The sequence below is a fragment of the Malania oleifera genome, chromosome 9 (assembly GCF_029873635.1).
Source record: "Malania oleifera isolate guangnan ecotype guangnan chromosome 9, ASM2987363v1, whole genome shotgun sequence".
Classification (NCBI taxonomy): domain Eukaryota; kingdom Viridiplantae; phylum Streptophyta; class Magnoliopsida; order Santalales; family Ximeniaceae; genus Malania; species Malania oleifera.
Genome location: NC_080425.1, coordinates 81,624,501 through 81,637,067, shown reverse-complemented (window position 1 = coordinate 81,637,067; position 12,567 = coordinate 81,624,501). Strand labels below are relative to the sequence as shown.

Here is a 12,567-nt window from a genome sequence, read left to right as displayed (position 1 = left end):
ATTTTTATTCATTTGCTTAATTGTTGTGAAAGTTTAATATTTTCACAAAAAAAAAAATATTTAAAATATTTTTTAAAATTAACTTTAAAGAATTTATTCCCTTTTAAAAATATTTAAAAAAAAAATTAAATTTAAAGAATTTATTCCCTTCTTTAAATGAAACAGAATGTCATTGTTTCTCTAATTTGATTATAACTTTATTCACTGTGTCATACCACGTGTATTAAATAAATTTATTTCTTGTCATCATGAATTATTAAATAATTAATATACTTGTTTTTGGAAATTTTATTTCAAATAATTCAATTTAACTTAAAATTAGTAATCAAATTGATACTTCGTTATGATATTAATTGCCATGCTTTAGAAATAAATTTTTGGTCCAAAATAAATTCATGTCTTTAGTTCTTCAATTTTTTTTCACAATATTGACTTTCCATAACCATGTGAGCATAAATGTCCTTATACTCAAATGTTTGAGAAGGCGAAAGGCGGTAGAGTCATTTTAACATAAAAAGCTTTCTTTTAACAAATCTAATAAATAACCTAAACTTGCATGCCATGTATGAAAAGAAAAAAAAAAATAAAATGATTTTTTTGTAAATGTAGTGATTTACGACTTTGAACATTCGACTAATTTACTGAAATAACGAACTCACTCTTCTAATTTTTTTTTTCACTTAAATACAAAAATTTAATACTAATGGAAGTTTCGTAATCCCTTAAACCCTAACCTTAACATAAAATAAAATTAAAAAAAAAAACAAAAAACAAAACAAAACATAAAATTATAAACCTTGCAATTATATTTTTTATACCACCACCTCGGTGAAATTCATGGATGAGAATGACTTAAGTGAAACATGTCCCAAGTGCATGTCTGTCAGTGTCACCATGTAGTGTATAAAGTACATTAGAAAATTTGTGACAACCGGCGATGCCGCCGGCGGTAAATGCCACCCATAATCCAGCCAAGCAAGAAAATTAGGTTCCTGCAAACTAACCCTAACTTAAAACCCCAAGACTACTCAATTCACCAATAGTAGTACTGCAGTAGTCCTATGCAAACTCCTGCCGCTTTCACTGATTAGTGATTTCATTCACATTATTCACATCCAGTTTCCACTTTCCACGCAAACTCCACATTTGGGCAAGGCAGCGCCCACCACCCCCCGCCCCCCAAAAACCTCAGTTTCTGTCTGTTTGGACGCCGAGAAACCAAAGAAAAATCATAAAAAGACAACTAGTATAAAGTGAGGAAAAGGGCAATGCAGAAACATTATAAATATTATAATAAAAGCTTCAGCAGCTCGCTCTCTCTCTCTCTCTCTCACTGGATTTCTGATATCTCCTCTCCATAATATCTTGCCGGTGAACAACAAAATGTCAAATCATCTACAGTGTCATAGGTATATTTATGGAAGAATGGATTGAACATGACATGGCAACAATCTGCATTAACACATATGGAGACTGATGATCATGATAAATCATTATAATAATAAGGGAAGGAGATAAGAAATTCTCACAAGATAGGAGATATATTCATATAATACATATATATATATATATATATATGTAAATATATAATTTTACTTGAAAGAACACATACATACACACACCACACACAAACATGATGATCTAAATCAATACCTACAGAAAACCATTGCTGTGGGGGAGAGGCATGTCACCTCAGGAGCATCACTACAAAATCATTCAACCTCATCTGTGATCAACACCATACCTTCTAAGTATCATATCATCACATTTCTCAAAAACCAACACCATTAGGATCATCATCATCATCATCATCATCATCATCCCAAACAAACTCTCTCTCTATCTCTCTCTAGTTTTTTTTTAATCATTTACTGAAAGGTAGAACCTGGTGTGTAAATGGCAAGATCAGGCCAGCCATTGCTACCGCCCCAGCAGCTTGGATCACCAGCCTGAATGCCCAGAAAGGTATCTGCATTGCTTGTGCTCTGCAACTCCAATGCCGGGTCTGCAACTCCACCCGACGCAGAACCTGAATTGAGGTCCGAACCCGAATTCAGGTTCTCCCCAAACTCACCCAGCTGCACCGCCCGATGACCCGGTCCGTTCGGATTCAACCCATCCAGCAGGCTCCCGAATTGCCCATTCGACGCGAGCAGCGAGCTGAAGCTCCCCGGAACGTCCAGCATCCGGCGATCCGGATGATCGACCGATGTCGCCGGCGGGGCGAAAACCGCGTTGATTTCGGGTTTCGGAGCCCCATTTTGGGCATAACTAGAAGACGATGCCGATGGAGAAGACGAGGACGCGCGTTTTGGGTTAGAGGAACGCTTCGTGTTCTTGCGGCTTCCGCCGCCGACGGGGATGTTCCTCAGAGCACCGCCTTTGGTCCAGTATCTTCTGCAGTTCTTGCAGAAATGGCGCGGCTGCGAGAGGTTGTAGTTGTTGTAGTAGCAAAATTTGGTGTTGGTGGAGTCGCAGCGAGGGCATTTCAGGTGTTCTTGCTCTGGAAATGGAGGTTTGATGGTGGGAAATGTTGATGGATCTTGCATTCTTGAGACCCAACACGCACAATTTTTTGGGTTTTTCTTTGTCCCTTCTTTGCGATTGTTGCGACAGAAGCACAAGAAAAACGAGGACTAATTTCAGAACAAAGTTTTGAACCTTTTTTCTCTCTGCTTTTAGGATTTGGCAAATTGGGTATGGTGGAAGAGAGGGATTTTTTTTCCTCGAGTGGGCTAGCAGAAAAGAGGGGTATGAATGAAGATCTGAAGTGGGTTTTCGAGGATTTCAGGATTTGATTAACTGTGAACCTTTCTGGGCGGCTGCGAAGCGGCGAAAAGCAGACAACACCAACCAAAAAAAACACAGGACAAAAAGGGATGGCAAGGAGATATTTTAAGTCCCAAAGAAGATTGCAGAAAGGGCAACACCCAAAAAATACAAAATCAGAAGCTACTTGTAAAATAGACGACAGGCAACACAATTTCCATTGCCACAGCTCACAACCCAGAAACAGAGAAGCTCCGAAGTTGAATTTTCATGGCGAAACCCAGTAGAGAACTCAATTTCGCAGGTGGGTCTTCTGTTTCATGGACGAGAAACCAAGAAAAGCAACAGAAAGCTACAACCACAAAGAAGAATAAGAAGAAAAAGAAGAAGAGAAGAAGAAGAAGAAGACGAAGAAGAGGAGGAGGAGGAGGAGGAGGAGGAGAGAGATGCTTTGGCCTGAACCCTGATGCAGATTATGAATCCGCGTCCGCGTGAGAGTGACGACCAAGCTTGAAATAGAACACAGCTCGCTCTCTCTCTCTCTTTGTAGCAGGGGAATTTGGATTGGCTAAGCTTCTGGTCAGTCCCACAGCTTCCACTAAATCTAATTTAATCAAAAAGTAATCCATATAATGTTAAATAATGGAAACAGTAATTTGTATATGCTCTGTTCTTGGCTGCTCTTGTAACTAGCAAGCATAGCCATTGATTTTTTATTGAGACCAAACGTCAAACCCCCTACTCAAGCTGTTCTCACTAGACCTCAACTGGACGACTCTTCCATGACCATGACTTGTCCTTGTTACTTCTCACCCCTTCAATGCTACTAACTGTATTATAATTTTCTTGTTGCTTTGCGCCATTTTTCTCTTTAATAAAAAATTAAGACTTTATGCTCTGTTGACATTAGAAATGAATCATCTCTTTAAAATTTTTCCTATTAGCGTGTGCATATTTGTTATTTTAAATCTCATTTAAAATTCAAAATTTTAATATTTTGAAATTTTAAAAAATAAAAATTATATTAGTTGAGAAATAAAATAACTCGAAAAAGTTAATAGCCCATTTGAATGTAAAAATAATTTTTTTTATTTTATCTTTCAAAAAATTACAAAAAAAAATTTAGCTAGTTTTTAAAGTTTATGGCATTTGTTTAAAAAATACAATAAAATAGTTTTCTTAATTATAATTTTGGGTTCTGGTGACACTAGAAATAATCTATCTCTTTTGAATTTTTCGATTAGTTTTATTTGTGTTGGCAAGATCATTAGTCTGAATATGAGTTAGTAGTTCGAGTTTAAATTTTGAAAATAATCAAATAATGAGTGAGTTGGGAAATGGATTGGCTCACACTTTATTCCAATCAGGTTTAGTGTAAAATTTTCCTTCCTTTGAAAAAAATGTTATATTGGTGTTTGACCCAGAAACAATATTTGAAGGTCTAAGCAGTCAAAACCAGATAGCACTTCACTTGTTCCTTATTTCAAACTTAGTGCATCTTTATTTCCTAATACAGATGAGGAACGTAGGTATATGTCACAAGTTCCTTATGCAAGTGTAGTTAGTAGTCTGAAGTATGCAATAGTTTGTACAAAACCTGATATTTCACAAGCTTTTAGTATGGTGAGCAGGTATATGCATGATCTGGGTAAAGGACATTGATAAACTTTGAAATGAATTTTACGATACATTATGAATATTATTGATGTTGGTATAATATTTGAGAAAAATAATACTATTGATCAACGTGTCGTTGGATATGTGAATTCTGATTTGGCATGTAATTTGGATAAACGCCGACCAACTACTGGATATGTATTTACATTTATTAATGGTCCAGTGAGTTGGAGGTTAACCTTATAGTTTACTATTGTTTGTCTACAACAGAAGTAGAGTACATGGTAGCTTCAAAGGCTGTTAAAGAAGCTATTTGGTTGTAGAGTTTACTTGAAAATTTGAGAATTTTTTAGAAGCACATTATTGTGTTTTGTGATAGTTAGAGTGTTATTCATTTGATAAAAAATCAAGTCTACCATGCACGAACGAAACACATCGACGTTCGATTTCACTTTATGTGGGACATAATTAATGAAGGCAAAATACTTCTTCAGACGATTGTTACAGAAAATCCCACAAATATGTTGACCAATATTGTGACAACAATCAAGTTCAAACATTATTTGGACTTAATCAATATCTTACAAGTCCGAATACTTTTGGAAAACACCAATGATGTGAAATTCTAAAGAATGTTTGTGATTGAAAATTTTGTTGAATTTATTGTTAAGATGGAAAATGTTATTTTTTGTCCCATATTGGTGGACAGTTTTTTAAAACTTTTAGTTTGAAACTATGTAAGGAGCTTCCCTCACCATTTATAATTATACCTCCCATTTGAAGAGTTACAAATAGTATTTGTACTCTAAAATATTTCTAATTACTATTGGTAATTTGAAATTTACACAAGTTGTAATTTTCTAAAAGTAGTGGATTGATCGTTGGTGCCCAATAGCGTAGGTAATTCTATACCAAATCTCATAAGTTTTTGTATTATTCTTTATTTCTGTATTTTATTATTAGTTTTTGCATTATTTTAGTTTTGTTATATATTCAATAACAAAAGTTATTATATTGGTTGTTGATTAAAGTGTAATCCCAAGAGGGGGGGGGGTGAATTGGATATTAAAAAATTAATTCACTTAATTTTCTTTTACATACTTCTTATAGGTTTACCAACTACTTCTAGTTGCTCAATTATGTGTGAGTGTGACAATCCTATCTATGCATGCAATATACTCAATTTAAATACAACGCGGAAGATAAAGAGTAAAAGGAAGAGAGATGACAAACACGATTTTACGAGATTCAGCTGACTTGGCCTACGTCCTCGCCTTGAGCAACCACTCAAGGATTCACTAATAACTCTACTCCTTAAAGTAGGACAAAGCTTCCCTTACAAACCGCTGCTTACAAGAGATACAACTCCCTCCTTATCCGCTGCTCAAAAGAGGTACAGCTTCCTCCTCACACCCAGTTCACAACCCGAATCGTGTTTACAATGAAATATGAGAAATAACACTCAAAACAATGCTTCCAACAAAAGCTTGTGAGTACAATTCAATTTCCTAGTACATTATCATATGATATAACTTGAAGCTCAAGAATGTATGAAAAAACGATACAATCGTTTGATGTATGATATGTGTCAACACACAAATTCGTATTTAATCAAAAACTCCCAAGTGAAAATATATTTGGAATGCTTTGGAGTCCACTAGGGTTCTTGATTCACTTTGTAAAGATGCTCAAGTATATTTGAAGTGAGTTATTTAACAAAAATTTTGCTTGAATACAACTCAATCAAAAATCACAAAGTTTTCCTTCAAGTTCCAATATTTTAATCAAAGTAGGTTTTTCAATAAGAAGCCCAATGAACAATATATATATGAATATGTGTTTATCTACTTCTTGAAGTTCAAATCAATCAACCACGCTAACAAGTTTTTCTCAAAACATGATCTTCTCGAAATTCAGTTTTTATATGTGAATATACACTTAAGATCAAAACCTCTTTCTAACAATAAACAAGTAAAGAGATGAGAGATTCTTGAAAAATGATAACTTGACAGATCAAACCTTAATACTGGATCAAAATTTAGTTCGATGAATGAATGCTCTTTTGATTTCAGTAGAGATTTTCCCAAACGGAGATGGAAGAAGATTGAAGTGCAGAAAAACCAGCTCTAGGGTTCAAATCTTGCAATGAGAAGTTTATCTTTCTTGGTTTGTCCTTGTGCATATGTTCTAGGGTTTAGATATTCATAATATATATTATATTACCCTTAGAATTAATCTTAGCCGTTGGATTAATAAGATACTTTGCGTGTCTTTTTAATAAAGAGCTGATTTTTAGGCTTTCCCGTGAGTTCAGGCAATCGAACTCGACTTCAGGCGCCTGAGGTTCCAAGGTCAGGCGATCGAAGAGCCTCGACCAGGTTCTGTCTTCTCCATTTAATTCTTCAGGCGACTGAACTTAATCTTCAGGCAATCGAAAAAATTCTTCAGGCTATTGAGGTTTGAGTTCAGGCGACCGAACTACCCATTCTCTCAAATTTTTATTTCTAACTAAAAATATGCTTGGCTTCTTTTAATGGATCTTTCATAAAATATATTTTTCATGATTTTGAAAACATTTCAAGGTCCATGAGAGTTTCCTAATGATGTACATGAAATGCATGAATCCTAAAACTATTCTAAGTTATAATGAGCTTCAAAATAAATCATATGCCAATGTAAATACATAAGCTCTAAATACCCATTCCCAAGAGTTTCTTGAACTTTGCCTCTTCCATCTTGATTCTCGTACTCTTTAAGTTCCAAGATACTTTCCACGATTTGTAGGCTTTACTTGAAGGCATCCACAACTTGTTATCTTTCCGTGCATGGTTAATATAGGTCCTGTACACAGACTCAATGCACAAATCAAATACCAAGTGATTTGTCATTATTAAAACAAGTTTGGACTCGTAGAGTCAATAATCTCCCCCTTTTTGATGATGACAAATGCACGAGCAAAAATATATAATGGATTTAACCCAACTAAGGCTCCCCCTTAATTAATGCATCAAATATTCAATGAATGACAATATACTCATGTTCATACACAAAGTGTTTATCCTGAATCCAAATGAAATAAGAAATATGCTTATAATAAATGTAATATGCTAGATTTCTCCCTTTGAATATCTCACCCTTTGCAAATTAGTTTTACCACCAAGACTCTTTGCTTCCATTAATTAGTTTTGCTTTTCCAGATTTTTGCTTTCCAGATTTTCTCCCCCTTTTGACATCAACAAAAAGGTGTAAACAAATGTTCTTTTTCCCTTTAGTGATCTTAAGGTTTTGAATGTATCCAAAAGTTGATACCAAATATTAATAATATTAATAATATGCACGTTCAAGTGATTAAGTCGTAAGAGATGTTGCTCCCTTGGAATTATATCATTTAATCATGATTCTAAGCAACCTCTCGACTATGCATGAGACCTATTTTTTATGTTCTACAACAGTTGTATAAAAAAACATAGTAATAAACAAGTTTTAACACTATTTTCTTGTGAAAATAATTTTTTTTTTTCATTTCTAATTTTTCAAATACTTATAAAAATGCCACCAGATCTTTCAATTTTGTAAATAAAATATAAAAATTGAAAATATCTTTCTATTTTCTTTTTTCAAATTTTTGACTTTGCATTTGGGGAGTATGCAATTTGGATCTTCAATTTTGATTTGTATAGATATTGAAAAATATAATGTAAAATTGCATTGAATTTCTTCAAAATCTACACAAATGCAAATCTAAACCTTAAAATTCATGATCTCAAATACCAGCTTCTATAATTTTTGAAAAATTAAACAAATAATTTTATAATTATTCTAAAGTTTATAAATAAATAAAAATATATTTTGAACAACCAAACAAACTCTTTATTTTCTGTCTTTTACTGTGAATTTTGGAAAACTAAAAAAAATGCTATTTTTTTAAAATTCTTTGGAAAAACTAAAAAAATTTAGAAAATATTTTCTACAATTAAATAGCTTTAAAAGTTCTTGAGTTCGAATAGTGATCTAATATGGAAACGGGCTTTTGAATCTAATGATTTAGAACTTTTAAAACTTAAGATTTTTATGATGTAGGTTTCAAATTCTAATCTTGGAGGGAGTGAGGAAGAGTATGAGATAGGAAAGGAGTTATGACCTCTTTGATGGGGATCAACAATCCTCAAACATAACATTCGCTGAGATGGTGTCATATGGATACATTTCTTGAGATGAAGACAACTGTGCAACTTTATAAAAAAATGCATAACTTCATCTACAAAGGCCCAAATAGCCCGATTCCAATTGGGCTAGAAAGAAAACTTCCATACCTTTCTTTGGGTATAAGAAAACACATGAAGTTCAAATTGTGCACGAGTTGGCAGCCCAATAAAAGTAGTCATTCATCTAGAAATTCTGCATCACTTGGACATTTGTACGCCTTCCCTAAATATGCCATAACTTTCTCTAAAAAAATTAGTGGTTCAAAGTGTGTTGCAAAGAAGACTTCCATATATTTAATTTGGTATATGGTAGGTGAGCTAATTCAAAGTATTGAACATATGGAAGACCAAAGAATTAGACTATTTGTTTTGAAATTTCTACATTTTTGACTTTTTGGTTTCACTTTATCCTTTTCCATTCAAAGCTTTGTTATATTTTATTTACCTATAGTTAGAGGGTTGTTCCAACATCTCTATATATAGCTAGGCATGTAAGTTATTAGGGACATCATGTATTTTGAATCGAATCAAGAGTTATTGCCTTGTGCTTAAGCTTTAAGCTTGTTCCCTCTTTGTGAACGAGTGGTGAGAGACCACATCCCTTCTCCTTTGGAGATTGAGTGGTGAGAGGCCACAAAATTATCATTCTCCATTCTCTATCTTACCATTCCAGTAGATGTTGTGTGAGATTATTGCTTCAACAATCAATCGGATCAAACACAACCCCAAGTAGTGCCAAGAATCATCATTCAGGATATCGAACAAGGTTCGAGTGTGTTGTGTTCATCATTCCGAATAATTTCAGTAAGCTCATTTCAAACACTTCCAAAATACACCCTAGATAGTCAATATAATATTCATCTTCTAGTAGCTTTTTCAAAAAATCCATTGCATGTATTTGAATAATCTTTGCAGACAAACTCTTCAAAGCCAAGAAGATTTTCAACACTTGACCACTTAATTGTGTCTTATTCTAAAGATATATAATTTGTATGTTTAGGCTTAATTCTAAGGCTTAAATCTACCATCTTTCAAGTGATTATTTTATCCTACTTGATTAGATCCTTAAGGACAAGTCTACGTGAATCTTATAACTTTTTGAAATTTCCACAACTTGTAGTTTTCGCATATAATTTATATTGTTCATTGTGGTTAGTTAAATTCTCATCTTAAAGTGTATCTAGTGTGTGCACATGTGATACCCCATGGAATAAAGTCTTGAAAAGGATTTGATGTTACTACCCATATCAACAAGGTGCACCTTTCTTTTCGAGAATCTTCCCATAAGAACTCCACAGTTAAGCATGCTTAGCTTGGAGTAATCTTGGGATGAATGACCTTCGAGGAAGTTTCTAAAGAAGTGTATGAATGAGGACAAAACACACTGAAAAGGACACGTGTTGGTTTGTGGAGTCAGTCATTAGTCCGATAAGGCCCGCCACCCCTGTTGTCTTGTCCAGGTGGACGAGGAGAGACATAGTGTTCCCTGACAAATCCAGGTTGGGGCGTTACAAAATGGTATTAGAGAGATTATCCAGCTGGAAGTGTGATGAGATTCACATCACCTGAGTTTGGAAATGTGGGTTCGCAACAAGGACGTTGTGTTTATAAGTGGGGAAGAATGTGATACCCGTGGAAGAAAGGCCTGAAAAAGATTTGGTATTACTACCCATATCAACAAGGTGCACCTTTCTTTTCGGGGAGCCTTCCCATAAAAACTCCACTGTTAAGCATGCTTGTTTTGGAGTGATCTTGGGATGGGTGACCTTCTGAGAAGTTTTATTAGGAAGTGTGTAAGTGAGAAAAAAATACACTAAAAAGGGCACGTGTTGGTCTGTGGGGCGAGTCATTAGTCTGATAAGGTCTGGCCCCTTGTTGTCTAGGCGAGGTGGAGGAGGAGAGACGCAGTGCTCCCTGGCAGACCTAGATTGGGGCATTACAACATATTTGTGAGAGGGTCTTTGGTAGGACTAGGGTTCCTAGAATTGTCCTACATCATATTGGCATCAGAGACTAAGTTTGGCTAGGTTGGCTAGTTTACATAGCTCAAGTAGTGGATTGACCCTCATTTTCACTTTGGCCGAATGCCCCATTGGGTGTTCCTTGTGTTGGCTTGATACCCATTAGATGGCAACTAGGTCTGGAAATGCATATTGAGGTCGCAGATCTGATTATGAACGGGATAACATCCTTGATGACCTCCAAGAACAAGTCCTTAGATTGAATAGGGACCTAGAATAGGCCTTAACTAGAATTGAGAGGCTAGAAACTCAAAACCCACAAGACCCACCTCAAGGAAGCATAGAGCAGCCCTTAGAACAAGAAAATGAAGGCTAAGAGAGGCCTCCATCTAGGGAACGACCTCTATCCTCGAGGATTCGACCTCACTTTCCAAGAGGATGACCTCCTCCTCCACCAAGATGATTTCCTCCCAAAGATAATTATAGGAGACCCCAACATCGTAATCCTTATGACCCATACTGGGATGATGAGGAATATGACTTGGATGAATTTCAAGGTCGAAAACCACACCGTAGGGACTGACATGATCCTTACGAGGACATGACTAGGAAGGTGAAGATAGAAGCCCCTATATTTGATGGTGAAATGAATACCAAACTTTTTCAAGATTGGTTAGCTGAGATGGATGCCTACTTTGAGTGGTACAGGATGATTGACCCTCATCGGGTCCAATGTGCTAAGATGAGATTGATTGGGCAAGTGAAACTCCATTGGATGAATGTGGAGAGGCAAGAGGTCACCTACATTATAGGTCCATTGAGCATTGGGATTTGATGAAAGATATGCTCACTAAGAAGTATGTGCCTATTAGCTACCAAAAGCACCTTATGGATCAACTCTACAGCTTACGCCAGGGTAATATAACTGTTTCTGAGTATAGACCCAATTCGATGAGTTGTCTATTAGGTGTGGAGTTGATGAGACAGAGAGACAACAAATTTCTAGGTTCCGCCCTGGGTTAAGGCCCGAACTAAGGAGAGAGATGTTTCCCCATCATATAACATCTATTGAACAAGCATTTAATCTAACTTATGACTTTGAGCAGATGAACAAAGGGCAAATGGGAAGGTGGTATGGAAACCCCTTAAATGAATTTTATTTTAGGAAAATCCAGGGCATTGAGAAGTCTAAACAAGCATCTGCAAGTCAAGTCACTTCTCATGGGAGCAACCCCACATTCCAACAACCATTGGACAAAGGAAAAGCCCCAATGAAGGGATCCTCTCGCCAAAATTCTAGCACAAAAGTATGTTTCAAGTGCCACAAAAAGGTACACTTTGCCAGGAAATGCCCTAATAGGAATTTAGCAATTGACAGAGAAGAGGAAGAAGACAATGCACTATATGATGCTGCAAATGAAGCAAGTGAAGATGTGCTAAGTAGTGAGGATGATGAGAATGTGCAGCTAAGTGTGATGAGGGATCTTATAGTAATGCCTAGGGGAGAGGAAGATTGGCTTCGTACTTCTATTTTCTACACTTATATCAAGTATGGGAGTAAAATCTGCAAAATGATCATAGATGGTGGGAGCTGCATGAATGTGATTTCAAAGTCAGTAGTTGAAAAGTTGAGATTAAAAACAGAGCCTCATCTGAACCCATATAATGTTGCATGGTTCAATGCAACCACCATGCTAGTAAGTCATAGGTGTTTAGTCCCTATTAATATTGGAGAGTATGAGGACCAAATTTGGTGTGAAGTGCTCCCTATGAACGTTGCTCATATTCTATTAGGGAGACCTTGGATATTTGACATGGATGTCTCACATAATGAGCGTGCCAACACCTCCTCCTTTAAGTGTAATGGCAAGAGAATCATTCTCAGTCCACTTGAGCCCAAGAATGAGAAAATCAAGAAGAAAGAGGAGATGAAAGGAAAACAAGTTGGTCGAACCTTACATATTTTGAACAAGAAGGACTTTGAGTTTAAGAGTCAAGAAACTCAGGTCGTTTAT

General features: G+C 35.7%; 1 protein-coding gene across 1 annotated transcript; it reads right to left on the bottom strand.

Moving 5' to 3' along the window:
- Positions 1–1,522: 1,522 nt before the first annotated feature.
- On the bottom strand, positions 1,523–3,503 carry LOC131163795 (dof zinc finger protein DOF3.1-like). Its single transcript, XM_058120550.1, has one exon. It carries the CDS (start codon positions 2,547–2,549, stop codon positions 1,869–1,871), a length of 681 nt encoding a protein of 226 aa, XP_057976533.1. The 5' UTR covers positions 2,550–3,503; the 3' UTR covers positions 1,523–1,868.
- Between the last annotated feature and the right edge of the window lie 9,064 nt (positions 3,504–12,567).

Bases quoted from the DNA above. Each gene is read 5' to 3' on its own strand.
- LOC131163795 (XM_058120550.1), bottom strand. From the start codon at position 2,549: ATGCAAGATCCATCAACATTTCCCACCATCAAACCTCCATTTCCAGAG.